The sequence below is a fragment of the Geotrypetes seraphini genome, chromosome 1, assembly GCF_902459505.1.
Source record: "Geotrypetes seraphini chromosome 1, aGeoSer1.1, whole genome shotgun sequence".
In the NCBI taxonomy this organism is placed as follows: Eukaryota; Metazoa; Chordata; class Amphibia; order Gymnophiona; family Dermophiidae; genus Geotrypetes; species Geotrypetes seraphini.
In genome coordinates, this window is record NC_047084.1 from 448,345,688 (window position 1) to 448,363,649 (window position 17,962).

Genomic DNA, 17,962 nt, shown 5'->3' on the forward strand with positions numbered 1-17,962 from the left:
CTATAAGAGCCAATGGTAGCTCGCTATTCTAAGAGCCAATAGTAGCTCTCTGTTCTAAGAGCCAATAGTAGCTCTCAATGGAGGGGAGTAAACTTGAGTGCCACAGGGATCTGTACTGGGACCATTGCTATTTAACTTATGTATAAATGAACTGGAAATTGGAACGACGAGTGAGGTGATTAAATTTGCAGATGACACTAAACTGTTCAAAGTTGTTAAAACGCATGCAGATTGTGAAACATTGCAGGCAGACCTTAGGAAATTGGAAGACTGGGCGGCTAAGCAGCAGATAAAATTTAATGTTGAGAAATGCAAAGTGATGCATATTGGGAACAATAAACCAAATCACAGTTACCGGATGCTAGGGTCCACTTGGGGGTTAGCACCCAAGAAAGGGATCTGGGTGTCATTGTAGACAATACAATGAAACCTTCTGCCCAATGTGTGGCTCAAGCTCAGGGGAGGGAAGTTTCGTGGAGACACCAGGAAATACTTCTTCACGGAGAGAGTGATTGAGCATTGGAACGAGCTTCCAGTGCAGGTGGTCGAGGCACGCAGCATCTCAGACTTCAAGAATAAATGGGATACCTATGTGGGATCCCTACGAGGTCATGCCAAGGGATAGGGTCACTAGGACTGAATGAGCGGGTCAGTAGAGTGACAGTATAATTACAATTATTCTTTAGGGGGTCAGTAGACTTAAGAGGGTGGGTAAATAGTGTGGGCAGACTTGATGGGCTATGGCCCTTATCTGCCGTCATCTTTCTATGTTTCTATGTTTCTAAAGACATGCAAACTGTCAGAATTTTTGACAATTTACAAAACCTTCTAGAATCATGTTTCCCCGGTGCAAGCTCTCATACCATATAGAAAATCAGAATTTGTTACTGCCCATCACCAAGAGGAAAATGCCAATTTTCTATCCTGTGATTGCTTTGCTGCTTTAAGCTTTGTGAGAGAGCAGCAAAGTGGAGATATCCAAATAAAATAATTTCTTCCGAGAAGAACTTCAGGGCTCATTTCTGCCTTACAATCCTATCTCCTGTTCTGTCATCTTCAGTGTTTAATAGAACTTAGTTCTGTTCACGTGATGCTCCCAAACAAAGGATTGTTCAGTATTTATTATGAAGTGTTATTTCAGTTTTTATTAGAAGCTGTCAAAATAGCAGGATGTTAAGCCAAACTCTTCAATTACTGATCTGTGATGTTTCCAAGGCACTGCTTGAGGAGCCAGTCTCTCAGTTTAGCATTGTTCACACACTGATAACATCCAAGGAGAAGACAGATCTGTTTTTAACTTGTTTTAATACATACTTTTTAAAAAAAAAATTCCGATTATGTATATGGATGTATCCTGGGTGTTTTCCCAGGATTGGAGAGGAAACTCTTGAATCTAGCTCCTTAGACCACTTGGCCATCTGCCAGTGGTGGTATATAAATTTCTAACTGGATTAAGATTCCTTCCCACGGTCTTCTCCCACTTTGTCTTTCTATGACTTCTAATGGCCTATCTTCGAGCAACATTCCTTCCTTATGGAAGACAGCATTAGTTCAACTGGTCTTGAAAAAGTCATCGCTCAACAATACTATACTTTCCAGCTACAAGCCAATATACAAACTTCCATTCCTGTCACAGCTTCTGGAGAAAGTGGTCTTCAACCAGCTGACGCAACACATCAAAGTAACTAATATTTTACATTCCTATCAGATTGGTTTTCACTCTAATCACTTGACTGAAACAATACTTACTTCACTGCTCAACAATATTTATCAGCCTTTGATAGAAGTAATGCCATCTTGGCTGTCTCAATAGCTCTTGTCAGCCACTCTCTCCTCCTAAAAAGGCTTTCTGCAATTGGTATTTCTGTAACTGTTCTTCAGTGGTTCTCATCTTTTATCTCAGACTGCTCCTTTAAGGTCATGATTCCCTCATCAGGATCCAGTTCACAAGGCTCTTTTTTATCCCCCACTACTCTAACATATTTCTTAGTCCACTTATTATCACTATCCAGGAATCTATTGTAAGAGGTAAAGGGTCATGGATATGATATACTGCCTTTCCGAAGGTACAACCAAAGTGGTTTATATATGTTATACATGGGTCCTTTTCTCTGTCCTTAGTGGGTTCAAATGAAGGGTTAAGTTGCTTGCCCAGGGTCACAAGGAGCTGCAGTTCCCCAAGTTCTCAGCCCAGTGCATTAACCATTAGACTACTCTTCCACAGGATCCATTGAGCCCTGATTTAACTGTATTACAATTCTGTCTTGACTCTATAGTCAACTGGCTATCTCAAAACCGCCTAATCCTGAATCCTCAGAAGTCATTAGCACTTTGGATCATTGACCATCTAGCCCAGTGGTCTCAAACTCATGGCCCACAGGCTGCATGCAGCCCCCCAGGTGCTATTTTGCAGCTCATGGTCTGGATGCCATGAGCGGTGGTGGTGTAAGGCTTTTGGCTTGGTAGGGCTTTTTTTAACGTTTGCATTTAGCGGTGGTTTTAAACCACCATCAAGACCGATCGGTAGAGTGTTCTTTACTAGAGTACACTACTCTAAAATTGGCATGAATGTCCACGGTTACCACAGCGTGAGCTCGTACAGAACCGTCTTGTTGTACGTAATGGGTTTTGTTATATACTAAACTAAACTAGACCTCCTCCTTAAGGGTATTTAGTCATAATTCGACGGGGCGGATCTGGCGCTCCGCTACGGCTGGGCAATGAGAGTTTGGGGGTTTGATAGTTGGGTTAGCGTGGTGTATTTAAGGGAAGGAAGGTTGGTTGGTTTGTTAGGTTTGGGGTACAGGGAAGCTTCCGTTGGGTCAGCTCATTCGCCGCCCACGGTTAGACTGAGTCTTCCTACTTGGGTGCTGTGTGATATATTACTGCCTGTATTCTATGGCCGCTTGAAGAAGGTCTCCTGAACTGATAATAATAAAGAGCAAGCCCTGATGCCATAGGCAGTGGAACGCTGTTTGGTTTGGGTTGGGGGGGCCAGGAGCTCTGCCTTAGCCCCAGTGGAATCCTGCGGCATGGCCCGTCACCAGCTCCCACCTCCACCCAGCATTGTACTTTAAATCTTCGGGGCAGCCACCATGCAGCATCAACAGGCAGGCCTGTCCCCAGAAGTAGAATGAAGGGTTCCGGGGCAGGCCTGCTTGTTGATGCTGCACGGCAGCTGCCCCGAAGATTTAAAGTACTCTATTGGGAAGCAGGTGGCAGGGCGGGCACCAACCAACAATTGCCAATTTTTGGGGAGGCCATGGTCCCTGTGGACCTCCCCCATTCCGACGCCCTATGCCCGATGCAACATTTTATTGAAACATAGTGCTATGTTGGATACTATGCTGAAGAATGGGATTGGGAGTTTAAATCAGATGTAGGCATCTAACTTTAGGCAGACTTTATAGAATCTGGGGGAAAGAGCACCAAAATCCTGAATCCCAGTCTGGCATCTCTCCATCTCCCACCTGCAAGGGAGAAGGGAAAGGGAAGAGAGAGGGAGAGCTAATAGACTGGGATTTTGGCCCCCGTTACCTCAAAGCTAAGCAGGAGTCCTCCAATAGCATTGCTGCCTGTCATCAAATTAGCTCTACAGTACCACATTAATGACGCAGTGCACTTTTATTCATGTGAACGTTTGTTGCAAATAAGCTAAGTTATAATTTAAGTGTGTAACTGATAATATCATTTTCACTAAAAAGTAGTACTGTCCACAATTTTCTGAGCAGTAGTGAGTAGGGAAATACCCATCATACCTAAGCATAACTTGCCTTCAGCTACTCCTGAAAAAGGTATGAACTAAATCATAATACATATTTAATTTATTCAATTTTCTTTTAGCCTATCCTCCCAAAAGTGCTCAAAATGGGTTACAAGTTTACATACGCAGTATAAGATAGCAATATGATAGTTGGGGGTAAGGATTACAAATAAGGATAAGATGTATAATACAATATAGGTACAGTATGAGTTATCGATTAGACAGGTTGAGTGAGGACTTCAATTATAGATAGGTCAATTTTAGCAGTAGAGGCACATATATCTACCCTCTCCAAGGTAGGGAGAATGAGAGGGCATTCTCTAAAGTTGAAAGGGGATAGATTCCGTACAAACGAAAGGAAGTTCTTCTTCACCCAGAGAGTGATAGAAAACTGGAATGCTTTTCCGGAGTCTGTTATAGGGGAAAACACCCTCCAGGGATTTAAGACAAAGTGGACAAGTTCCTGCTAAACTGGAATGTACGCAAGGTAAGACTGGACTCGTTTAGAGCACTGGTCTTTGACCTGGGGGGCCACCGCATTAACGGACTGCTGGGCATGATGGACCACTGGTCTGACCCAGCGCACAGGACATATGCATGCCTCTGCTTCCACCGCTTTTAAGCTTTTCCATTAGCGCTGTGAGGGTGTGTATGTAGGAACCCCCCCCACTACATTTACAAGTCCTCGTGCTCCCGTTGGGGGGGGGAACCCCCTCACTACACTGAAAACTCCCCAACAGCGAAAATTTAAAGGAAAACGGGAGTTTTCAGTGTACTTGAGGTTTTCCCCCAAACCTCCCCCAACGGGAGTGCAAGGACTTGTAAATGTAGTGAGGGGTTTCCCCCCACACACCCCCTCACAGCGTTAATGGAAAGCCTTAAAAGCTGCGGAAGCGGTGGCGCACATATGTCACTGCAGGATTGTCACAGCGCCAAAATCTGGCGCGCTTTTGACGGTGTACCCAGGTATAAGCAAGTGTAAAGCAGTGAGTCACAGTGAAAAGGCAAAGGGCTAGGCATAGGGCAGGTCCATCAGATGATTTGTTAGACCAGCAAGGATGTGCTGAGCTGACATCTTTATTTGTAATGGAACCCATATTTCATTCTAATCTACTTATGTGCACTAGCACTGCCCGATTCAGGGGAAAAATGTTTGATTTGATCTATTGAATTGATTTTTCAATTTGATTCGATTCACTTTTCCTGCCCAATCGGGCATTTTTTAAAACGTCTTTCTGGGTTTATTTTGTAGCTTCTTCACCCACCCCGCCTTTGCCCTCTCCAACCCCACGCAGGTGCTGTGGTATAAACAAAATAAATAAACAAAAGAGACTTTTCCTCTCTTAGGTCCTAGCTCATGCTCGCTGTCTAACATCAGCTCTGGCAGGATACACATTTCAAATGTGACATATTGTAATCACAAAACAAAAAATAAAATTATTTTTTCTACCTTTTGTTGTCTGTTCATTTTATTATTCAAATCATGTTGGCCCCTGGCTCTGGTTTCTGTTTTTTCTTCTGTTAACTCATCCAACAGGGTCTCCTGCTCATTTGACATTTTCTTCTTTATCCATGCTCACCATTCATCTTCCAGCTCTGTACCTTCCCTTCCATTGCCATAACCAACATTTGTTTCTTTCCCACTTTCTACCATCTCTCTCTTTCATGCTCCCTGCCTTGCGTCCTGGATCAAACCCCTCTATTCCTCTCCATACAGAATCTCTCCCTTCATAGGGTTACAAGACGTCCAGATTTCCATGGACATGTCCTCCTTTTGAGGACATTTCTGGGGTCCAGATGGCTTTTCAAAACCTGGCATTTTGTCTGGGTTTTGAAAAGCTTTCCTTGCAGCAGGAGGGCATCCGTACATGCACGGTTGTCCTGCTCGACGAGAGCAGGCAGCGGGGCGCAGGATTGGAGGCGGGGCTGGGGGGGCTGGAGGCAGGATCGGGGGCATGATGGGGTGGAATTGGGGCATGACTGGGCAGGGATGGGTGGGACTGGGCAGGTCTAAGGTTATGGATTTTCCAGACGGAAAATTTGGTAACCGTATTCCTTCCTCCCCTCCATTATCATATGTAACATTTCTTTCTCTCTTCCCCTGCACCATCTCTCCCTGCCCTCCACGCTATATCCAACATTTCTCTCTTTCTCTCTTCTCCATGCATGTCTTCCTTCCCTCTACCATATGTGGGATTTCTCCCTCAAACCCCTTTCTACCTCTTTGTTGCATTTATACCTTCCTCTCGTCCATCCCATGTCCAACAATTCTTCCTCTATTCTCTCTCCCTTTATATCTCTCCTATCCCCCTGTACAGCACTTTTCCATTCCTCCCATGACCCTGTGCAGCAGCTTTCCATCCCTCCTATTCCTCTGTGCAGCACCTCCTGATCGACCCACCACCACCACCATCACCATGAGAGCTGATCTTCCTTCGGGCCTCCCAAAGCAGTAGCAGTGGCAGTGGCTCGCCAATCGGCAGAGGTAGTGCTGTGAACAGTCTGCTAGAGGCCTACCCCACCAGGGCTTTCCTCTGCCGCATCATCAGTGATGTCATCTGTGATGCAGCCGAGGGAAGACGCTGGTGGGGGCAGGACGCAAGCAGCCTGTTCAGAGCGCTGGCTCTACTGGCCGGCAACCCCTACTTTGTGTATCCTACTTTCCTAACTGAACATTTAGTTCACCCATTCCTTATTGTTCTGTTGTAAAACCCTCTAGTGGTGATGTGATGCAATTACATTACAATTTAATTATTACAATTCACACCAAAGCAGAAGTTAAACATTTAAACATTTGTATTTATTTATTGCAACTTCAAAAAATAATAACAATTGAGGGTGAAAGAAAACTAAATAGGTATGTCTAACAACTGTTGCTATCAGGTGTTGTTTAAACAACGTAAATTAAATTTAAATATAAATGAATAGCAAAGCTAATTTACCATTCATGTGTGATCAAATTTACATTGATTACACCATTATAATTAGTGATAATATTCAAACCTCAAACAAACATGTCATGCCTTTCAGCTTAATGCCAACTTTGTTCCAGGATTTCTAGAACCACAGGTAAGTATTTAGGTGACTCTTGTAAAACCAGAGCATGTTTTTCAGTCCCAAAGTTCAGTAAAATACAAAAAATGTATATATGTGTGCACATAAAAATAAAGTATTACCCCCACCCCACCCCCCCGTTTTTACCGGTATTGCCACTTTCTTGCATTGGGTACTGTTGAGTTGTTGTCCTGCCGTCTGTCTGGAACCAGCAGTTCCTCTGAAGATCCAGATGTTAGCTACTATCCTGTCTGTAAACAAATGAAAGGAAGCAAAACCCTAACTTCCCTGGATGAATGCAGGCTAAATTCAAAGGCCATGTATTTCTAACTAAATGTGCAAAAAACATTTAATTCTTTTATCCTTAAGCTGATCCTCCCAGGAACCCTTCCCCCTCCCCCAAATGCTCCTGAAATTAAATCAGCTCACAGTTTCTACACACACATTCACACAACTGAGCTGCCTCAGCTTTATCTGTATATCCAAGTATCTTTGATTCAGAAATAATGAAACTCCTCCTTAATTATCTCATTGTCTCCTTACCTACTGACTGGATACAGCTCTGCAACATAGAACAACTTAGAATTCTAAAACAAGAGATCATCACTCTTAAGGTTTTAGACCTTCAGTTTCCAAAAGAACATTTAGCTTTCAAAATATTTTCAGATTCTTCAAGCTGTACATAACTGTGTATACTGTTTAAGGTCTCAGCAGAAATGCACTTCAGCACCTCAGCAGAAAAAAAACAGCTGAATACTGAATTAAATACAACATTTGCTTTAAACACCAATAATATTAGGCAATCTGAGCTGAATCAGTGGTCTTACACAGCGAAGGGATTAAAATTCTCTATTTCCCAGTACTTAACATTTCTTTTTAGCAATAGGAGTCACAAAATCCAGTTTAGATTCTGAAACGCACTTTAAAGTTCTTATCAATTTTCCTTTGAAATATAACTCCAAACTTAAGTTAGAAATCTCAATAAATCATGAGAACCAGCAGATATCAGACTCACAGAAACTCAGCTGCATCTTCCTTCACAGTCTTCTCATTCAATACCTCAGCTCAACAGCCCATAAGCAGGTTTAATTTGCAGCATTTCTCATGAAATCATACATTTATTGGAAATACGATTTCAAAAATATTCACCCCTTCTACACACATACAAACTCTAGAGGTGACAGAATTTTTTAGTGCAGCCGCACACCATTTCCTTCCTTGCCTTAAACTCTCTGCTCTCCAGCTCACAATTACAGTTCCGGGGCTCTTAATGAGACAGATGCTATTAAGTGTAGCGTGACCCAAGCTTCCTGCCTCTCTGTCTTTTTTACTTCCTTGCAGCTCCCAGCTCCCAGGCTCTGTGCATGGCCCAGCCTCTGAATAGCTCTCAGCACATCCCTCCTGCCTCTCCCCTGTAAGTGCTGTTACACTGTCATAGTCCCCCCCGGTGTCAGGTCAAAAGCGCGCCGGGACAAAGGCGCGCCCAGACAATTGAGCGCAGCGCGGAGGCGCGCGCCGCTCTAAATTACTGTTTTTAGGGCTCCGACGGGGTGTGTGTGTGGGGGAACCCCCCCACTTTACTTAATAGACATTGCGCCGCGTTGTGGGGGCGTTGTGGGGGGATTGGGGGGTTGTAACCCCCCACATTTTACTGAAAACTTCACTTTTTCCCTGTTTTTAGGGAAAAAGTTAAGTTTACAGTAAAATGTGGAGGGTTACAACCCCCCAAACCCCCCATAATGCCGGCGCGATGTCTATTAAGTAAAGTGGGGGGGGTTCCCCCCAACGCCCCCCCATCGGAGCCCTAAAAACAATAATTTAGAGCAGCGCACGCCTCCGCGCTGCACTCAATTGTCCGGGCGCGCCTTTGTCTTTCGCGCCGTTGTCTATGAACCGTCCCCCCTCTTCTTTTATGTTTACTTAGATTTTAAGCTGCCTAGCCATCTCTGAAAAATAGTTGGGAAAGAAACTTTTTAATAAACTTGGAAACTTAGGACCGTTTTACAAAACCAAAGTAGTGATGCTGCAGCAGTAAATACACCGAAGCCCACAGGAATTGAATGGGCTTTGGTGTATTTACTGCAGCTTTGTAAAAGGAGAGTGTGGCATAGTGGTTAGAGCTCAGCCTCAGCACCCTTAGGTTGTGGGTTCAAACCCCATGCTGCTTCTTATGACTCTGGGCAAGTCACTTAGGCCCAAATTCAGTAACTAGTTTCTAATGTTAGGCACCTATTTTGGAGGTGCCCAACCAGATAGGCGCCTATCTAAATTGAATAACAAGCCCAATTAAACTTTTTAATCAGCAATAATAGAAACTTAGGTGCCTATCAAGAAAGAGTGATTCTGTAACAAGGCGCCTCTAAAAATTTAGGCGTTATGTATGTAAGGCGTGGGCATGGTTTCCTGTTAGGTGCCTTGTTACAGAATCGCTGCTCTTAAGCGTGCTTAAGTGCTCGCATGAGCGCCTAACTTTTAGTTGTGCCTAGAGCTGGCCTATTTATCGGGTGCCTCCAAAATAGGTGCCCAAATAGATACCGCTTAGCGCGATTCACTAAACAGCAACCAACTGTACTTGAATTGCGCTGAACGGTGCCTATATAGGCGCCTATCTTTTGGCCGCTTCTTATAGAATTTGCCTTTAATCCTCCACCGCCCCAAATATATTAAATAGATTATAAGCTCACCAGGACAGATAGGGAAAATGCTTGAAGTACCTGTATGTAAAATATTGCTTTGAGTGTGGTTGTATAACTACAAAAAGGCAGTATACAAGTCTCAATCCCTTTCCCTTAGTCATGATTAAAACAGGTCCAGATATAAACATCCCAGGTTTTGCCCTAAATGTTTTTTTTATCTTGTTCTATTATTCCAGTATCCAGCACAACCCCCCCCCCCCCCCCTCCTGATTTAGACAAACTGCAGAGAAAACCATCTCAAATTAATTTTGAAAATCACAACTTGGACGGTTTTCCCATGAAAAACATCTATCTGGCACTTTGTGCCACTTTTGAGACGTTTTTCTCTTTTGAAAATGAGCACCACAGTTTGCTTTGAAATATTGGCTCAGCTATTTATTGTACCTATTTATTGTGTATTATATGTAAATACATATGCGGAGAATGATGGGGGCTCATTTTCCAGACATGTCCTGTTTTTGGAACTTGGACAAATAGTGCCCTAGATGTTGGAGACACTGGGAAACACCACATTTGAGAAAATGCTAGGGGACACATTAGTTTGACAGAAAGCAAGAACAGCTCTGTATACAGATTTTTAAAACATTTGCTCTAATGCACTGAGCCACTGACACAGAACAGGTCTTTGAAATAGGCTGAGCAAAGAGCATGTCACAGAAAATCTTTTATTAAACTAAAGACATAATTACTAGCTAGGTTACATGGCTCAGATTTGGATTCAGGAAACCTTGTAACACACTCTCTGCATGTGAGTATTGCTTCTCACTGATGTGCAATGGAGGAGCCCAGGAAAAAGTTTATAGGAAAAAAAAAATAAAGGCATGAGTTGCCATACAGTATTCAGCTATCTTTGTGATGTTTTCTTAGTGAAATACCCAAGCTTTAACAGTCTCTTGCAGTGTGTAACCTCCCCTCTTTCCAGAACAAACGGGTTTCATGCGGAGCTTCTATGCAATTGTATTTTATGGATTGTTTAGCCTTTCCACATATGCTCCACCCTAGGACTAGCAGAGACCCCTGAGGAAGACACGTTTGTCGAAACACGGACTGTGTTGGATCCAGTGCTGCCAGCGGACTAGGTCCTTAAGGTATTTATGTGGATTGCTATACATTCATGCATTTTGAATAAAGTCCATTTCAGGAACATTGCCTCGCCACAGTGTTTCTTTGGTTTCTCTTGAAATACTGGAAAGCATGCTTTAACACAGGCAAGACTGGATTTTTAATCTGTTTTTATGTAAATTTTTATTGTACACCGCTTAGAAATCTGACTAAGCGGTTTAAAATTTTTTAAAATAAACTTGAAACTTGAATGCCAAAAATGGCTTGGTGAATTTCTTCAGAGTCCCCTCCTCCTCTTATCATCTTGATGGATGTCCTTATTCTCTGCCACTAGAGTTCTGTGCCGTAGCATTTTACTGTCCTTGCTTCATTGTCCTCTCCCAGACTGTAAACTCTTTGGCAACAATTGGCTCTGAATGCCCAAAAAGATGGAGCAAGCTTTGAAAGGCTTTTTGAGAGGAAGGTGCATGGCTCGGTCTGCCTCTCCTTTCATCAATAGAACGAGTCCTTGGGCAGGGTGGAAGAGCCTGTGAAGCAGGAGTCCTCCTGGCTGGAGTTCATACGGGGCCGACGAAAGTGACAACAGCGGAAGAGCTGGCGCAGCTCATGGGAGATGCTGTTGCTGAAGGCTGCATAGATCCAGGGGTTGGTGCAGCTGTTCAGGCTGGCCAGCAGCATGAGGATGACCACAACACCTGCTGTAGGAAATGGAAAGACAAAAGTTATTGGCAGAAATGTAGCAGGAGCTGTCCCGCTCTTCCTCCTTCTCCTTTACCGCATGCTCCAGTGGAAGCTAGGGATGTTTTAGGACTCTTTTGCCACAAACTAAACTAAACTTAAACGTACGTTTACAGACCGGGTCATCTCCATGGAAAATGGAGCTTGACTGGGTTAACAATCATAAACTAATAACAACAATAAATGTCATTCTTTCCTGTCGGTACGTGAGCCAATCACTGCTCAGGCACTGATGAGCCACAGATTACTGCCACAGTTTTAACCTGCAGTACTTTGAATGCATATTGAATAGAACATGCTTAAGCAATATTCTGGTGCTAATTTCAAGGTAGAGTAAAGAATCTACTACAAACCTTTGAGTAGAGAATGACACGGGGACCGTTTACCATGGTAAACTGTGGCCACTGCAGTATATCCGCAGTAATGGGGACATTTGCAACTGGTTTACCGCAGGAATGGGGACAAGACCTTTCACCACCCCGTGGAAGCGATGAAAAGTCTTGCTTCTGTGGTAAAAAAATTGCGCCCGTGTCAGACTCGGCATCTCCTCCCCAGCTCCTCTTGGGCCTATTTTATCTTCAGGAGCCAGCCGTGCCACAATGAAGACAGAAGGAACCCAAAACCAAAGCCTGAGACCAATGTGATTTGAAGAATAAAAATAGTAGACAACATAAGGTAGAAAAAAAAATTATTTTATATTTTGTGATTAGAATATTTCAGATTTGAAATATATATCCTGCTAAAGCTGGTATTAGATGTAACTGGGAACCGCAGTGCTTCTTTAGCTTCCAACTGGTTTAGGGCTTTCTCTTACCAGGGGGCAGTTGCCCTAGTTGCTCTCCCCTAACACTATTCCTGCCATGTGTGACTGAAGTATTCGGTTAGCTTGATTTTTCTATGTAGCATTCTGTAGTAATTTGGTTTGTTCAGTTTTCACAATAGTGGAGGGGATATTTGTGGAAGGAAGGGGAGGGGTTCTGTTGATCCTTGCTCTGTATTATTTGTGTTTATAAAATGACAATTGTACAGAATAGTCTCTTTTTATACTTTAATAAAATAAGTTCAGTATAAAATCATAACTCTTTGAGGCTTGTGCAGGTAGGATCTGACAGTTTGCAGGGCGGGGACGGGGACTGAGCTCGCGGGGATGGGGCAGGGACAGGGAATGAGCTTGTGGGGATGGGGCGGGAACGGTGATAAATTTTTTTTCCGTGTCATTCTCTACCTTTGAGCATCACTACCTTAGGAAATGGAGACAGAAAAATATTTAATGATAGAAGGGGTAGGAAGGCGAAACAAAAAAGGTCCACAAAAATAGGTCCACAAAAACTGAAGCAAACCAGAAAACAAAAAATTGTGGAACTGATGATCTTGCTAAAAACTTTATTTGAACAGGGTACAAAAAAGTAACCAATTAAAATGTTCAACAACACAAAGAGACACAATATATGAATTGTGGCATAGACCCGATACGGGCCGTGTTTTGGTTGTGGAAACAACCTTCCGGGGTCCGGTACTGCTATAAACCACATGCTTAGGAATTGCGAAAGGACACAACAAAATATTGTGCACAAATGAGCCTAGTCTTCTACTCAACTAGAAGCAGAAATCACTGAAGGGGGAGGAAGCCATAAATATCATTCTTACAGGTTTGTATAAACGAATATAGGAACCCTGAATGCACCTACTGCAACCAATACCACTAATCTCCAGAGAGTGGCAGTCTAACACAAATGTACGGAATAACTGCACTGAGAGAACACATTCTAGGTCAGAATTAAGTTTAAAACCCCACCGTGCAAGATGAGAAGGAGCACAGGACTATGAAAGCAATGTTTTTAAATAGGGGCAGCCACAGGAAGTAGTCAGGGATGTTATTACCATTGGATAATAGTTCAGGATCCAATATTCAAAAGGGTTTAACCAGGCTGACCTTCCTTCATTATTCAGCAGCACTGTATTGTGATCACCCAGGCACTGTCCAATTAGTGCTGGGGTGGTCCAGGGGCGGAGCTGAAACTTAACCAGTTAGTGGCAATACTCAGTCCACTAACCAGTTAAGCAAATGGATAAAGTTAAAACAGTAAAAAGATTATTTGCTAAGTGAAACATACACTGGGTCTGAATATTGGGTAGCTGGGTGCCCGGATTTTCAATGCTGGAGGCTGCACCTGGCTCAGCATTGAATATTTGGGGTTAACCTAGCCTGTGATTATGAACAGCTTAAAAAACACTGGCTGCCATGGACTGAATACCTATCCCAAAATTATTAGATATCTGAGAGTGTTAATGGTGGCAATTCTATAAATTGCCACATGGTGTGCCATTTAGCCTTTATCTGCCATCGTGTTTTTATGTTTCTATCAGGGTGTGTTTAGCACCGATTCTTATAATGGCTTCAGGGTGTGCCTAACCCATTACAAAACATTACTGCAAGTTGGCATTGGTGCACCCCCATTTAGGGTTACCAGATTTCTTCTTGAAGAAAAGAGGACATGTGGCACTTCCCCATTCCACCCAAGCCCCACCCTGTTTCACTCCCAGCCCCACCCCAGCCTCGCCCTGTTCTGCTCCTAGCACTGCTCCCTAATCTCCTTTCCCGAGCTCAGGGTCATGTCTGGAGGGCCTCCGAGCATGCTCAGGAAACCTGGACAAACTACTAGGGTTTGAAGATCCCTCTGGGCAACCGGATAGTCCTGTAAAAAGAGGACACGTCTGGGTTTTCCTGGACATCTGGTAACCCTACCCATATTTAGACAGGTCCACCTATGCAAGATATATGGGCTGTCGTAAGCTGGCACACTTAAGTGCACCAAAAAACAAATTGGTGAAAACTTTTAAACTCATTTTGGAATTACCCCAATGCCTGAAGAATAATAATAATAATACTAACAGTAGGGTAATTTAAATTATTATATATATTATTATTATTATATATATTTTGTCATATAATGTGACAATTTTTTGTATTATTTAATTTTGTTTTCTTTTTACGATTCATCATCTGTGTGTGTCAACGTTTGTTCACACGTCATCACGTTAGGGTGCGTCGCTGTCCCTGGGGCTCGCCCCGGATGCCATTGCTGTTTGCTAATCCCTGTTCAAGAGTGATTGTGCCAAGCTGTGGTTAGCAGAATTCATTGCCTTCTGTTTTCATTGAATAGACTGGCTACCATCTTTTTGTCTCTCTAGTATTTATCATCTTTACTCCTGAAGAAGACTGCAAAACAAGGATCTGTCAAGTGGAGAAAGAGCGGTGAAATGAACTCGATGGGACTCAGCTAAGTTGAAATGGTCTTAGCATTTTTTGTTTATATTTGATTTTTTCATTACCTTATTTTGATGTTGTGGTTCTGGGGGGGGGGGTGTTTAAGCAGCTTTCAGTCTTTTTGCTCCCATTTTTGAAATTATCCTCGAAGTTCTGGACTTATGGATAGGAGTATTTATTTCTAACTGAATTGAATAACTTTGCAAGGACATTATGATGTACGGGGTGGAGTTTATTTAGATTTCGGTCTGGTGCTAGTCATCAATGAACTTCCACCCGGGGCTAAATTCGAACTGTAGGGTGGCCTGAGCCCATAATGAAAGTCCTTTTAATAATTTCAGTTACCCTACTGTTATTATTATTATTCAGGTGTTGGGGTAATTCCAAAGGGGAGTTTAAAAGTTTTCACCAATTTGTTTTTTGGTATAGTTTTGATTTTTGGTTTTTTGAAGCCACGCTTAAGTGGGCCATGCAATGCGCACAACTTATTGTATTCTATAAGGTGTGTGCTTAAGAGACACATCCATGCTCTGCCCAATGGTACGCTCCCTTTGCAGCTGCACCCATAGGAACTTGGGCACACTGGTGATAGAATAGCACTTAAGTAACCAATAATTACTGGAGCCAGTCACAAGTGTAACAGTGAGATAGAAGAGACAGAAATTTGGGGGGTTGTTCTTTATTCCCTTCAGTGTGTGATACAGTGAGATAGAAGGGGTAAGTGATACAGTGTTCCCCTGGTCGTTCATGGTTGGCAGTTCGCGGTCCCGGTAATTCACGATATTTTCCGACCGCAAACTGCTGACAAGGAGAGGGCAGCTGGAGAGGGCAGCAGGAGAGCAGCCGGAGCACCGCAAGTGCAGGAAATCACTCGCGGTACGCTCCGACCGCCTCTTCGTGCACTAAGTCGGGCCTTATCCAATCAGGAGCTGCTTTAACACACAACTCCTGATTGGATAAGGCCCGACTACGTGCAGGAAGAGACGGTTGGAACGTGCCGTGAGTGATTTCCTGCACTTGCGGCACTCCGGCTGCTCTCCTGCTGCCCTCTTCAGGCTCCCCCATGAAAAAACATATTCGTGGTTTTTCGAGATTCGCGGGAGTTCCTGGAATAGAACCCACGCAATTATCGGGGGAGTATTGTATTGCTTTTTTTTTTTTTTTAATATCTTTATTGATTTTCAAACCTTCAAAAGTGCAAAATAACAAATGCAACTTATAATTATACAATAAAAACACATTCAACTTATACATGTTCATAATTAATCATTTTCCCCCACCCATCCAATGATTATACAATAATACAAAAAAACATATATTACCGCAAAAACCTTACCCTATTCTAAATACTGATATCATCCCACCCACCCCAAGTGTACATATTTAAAAATCAATTATTGACAAAAATAACCCCCCTTCCTTCCCTGGATATGTACAAAAATAATAAAAACTGACTCACAATCAATAATCAATTATAATGAGGTAACATAAGATATCAATGGGCCCCATATCAATTTGAATATATTACCATGCCCCAAATTCTCAGTGTTCATCCTTTCAAATCTATAACTAGAGCAAAGACTTGCCCACCAGAAAGTGATATTGCTGAAGGGCTCTCTGGTAAGCTTTGTCTCTTTGTGGATGATACCAAAATCTGCTGATGGTGTGGAGAACTTGAAGAAGGACCTGGCAAAGGTTGAAGAAAAGTCTGGAATTTGGCAACTAAAATTTAATGCTAAGAAATGCAGGGTGATGTATTTGGGCTGCAAAACCCCAAGGGAACAGTACAGTTTAGGGGGTGAAGAACTTTTGTGCATGAAAGAGGAGCAGGGCTTGGGTGTGATTGTATGTGAAGATCTTAAGGTGGTCAAACAGGTAGAAAAGGTGACCACAAAAGCTAAACGTGTATAGGGAGAGAAATGGCCAGTAGGAAAAAGGAGGTAATATTGCCCCTATATAAGACTCTGGTGAGACTTCATTTAGAATATTGTGTACAATTCTGGAGACCGTACCTTCAAAAAGATATAAAAAGCGTGGAGTCTGTCCAGAGGAAGGCTACTATAATGGTCAGTGGTCTTCATCATAAAGTGTATAAGGATAGACCAGGAAGTGACATCAGAAGGTAGCTAAGGGCTGGTACAAGCAGCAGGTGGAATATGCTGCTTGTGCCAGCAAACATTTAAAGAGGTACACGGGAGGGGGGGGGAGAGGGGGAGAGGCATCGGTTCCCCCGCAAAGACAGGGCCCACGGCAGTCTGCCCCCCCCCTTACTACCCCACTGAAAGGAATACAGTGAAATAGAGAAAGAAATCACTGAGAATGGTCTTTATTCCCTGCAGTGGAGATGGTGAGATAGATATATCTGAGACAATGCTGCCCAAATTCCTATGGCAGGCTCTGTCCGTGGCAGTGTTCAAGGCCCAGTTAAAAGCCCCCCTCTTTGAGAGTGCCTTTGACTCCTAACTTCTCTCACTTTGGGTTCTGCATCCCCAACCCTATATGTCACGTCTGTCTGTCCAAATTAGATTGTAAGCTCTTCCGAGCAGGGACCGTCTATTAATGTCAAAATGTACAGCGCTGCTTACGCCTTTCAGCGCTATATAAGTGATAAGTAGTAGTAGTCCAATGTGTTTTATTCAGTAGAGGACATACAGATTCTGCCTATTAAAGGCAGTTTGGCAGTAACCGCTGGTGCTTCTATCAGTGCGAGGTGTGTGAACTTTTAACGTGGAAAGCTCCTGCAGTTTCTAGAACCCAGAGCTGATCCTTCTGTCTGGCAGCAGCAGTAGAAGGTATCCTGTGGGAGGAAAGAGAGGAACTACAAAACCCTATTCTAGGGGAGTAGTCTTGTCTTTGGCTCTGCTTCCTGGCCCCTGTACCATTAAGCAAAGGAAGTTTTGTGACAAACTTACACAGCCAGTGCACAGGAGAGGAAGCAGTGAAGGAAACAGGGACAGAATTTATTAAGCTGCTGCAATAATTTATTTCTAGGTGTGTTCTGGATGGGGAACACTGAAGTTAAGTTATCTCTGGAGACAGAAAATTTGACCACGCAACTCCTCTTAAAATTTGAACACTGTTTACTTTTTATTGAATATCATATCATTGATAAAATCTTGATCCTGATCCATAAAGCATAATGTACAGCATCGCCCCCAGTTTTTATCCCAATGATTTATTCCTTATAATTCTTAATGGATACTCTGGGCCAGATGCACTAAAGTCAGCAATCGTCCAACGATCGTCGCTAAAGCAGTTTTAACTGGTTTAGCAACAATTGCATTTACCAACTCGATGCAGAAAACAGCTCACTGCATGGTTTTCTGCACAATCGCTCATTCTCCGATCGGACCATGCAAATAAACTCATTAGTATTGAAAT

The 17,962-nt window shown here is 43.1% G+C and overlaps 1 protein-coding gene across 3 annotated transcripts in view; it reads right to left on the reverse strand.

Annotated features, from left to right (window-relative positions):
- Positions 1-9,550: 9,550 nt before the first annotated feature.
- Positions 9,551-17,962, reverse strand: part of AVPR2 (arginine vasopressin receptor 2) — a 59,924-nt gene continuing 51,512 nt past the window's right edge. For all 3 annotated transcript variants that reach the window (XM_033951169.1, XM_033951253.1, XM_033951075.1), the window contains exon 3: positions 9,551-11,273. In XM_033951169.1, coding sequence (XP_033807060.1) covers positions 11,068-11,273 — 206 coding nt within the window. In that variant the 3' untranslated portion in view covers positions 9,551-11,067. The remainder of the gene's footprint in view (positions 11,274-17,962) is intronic.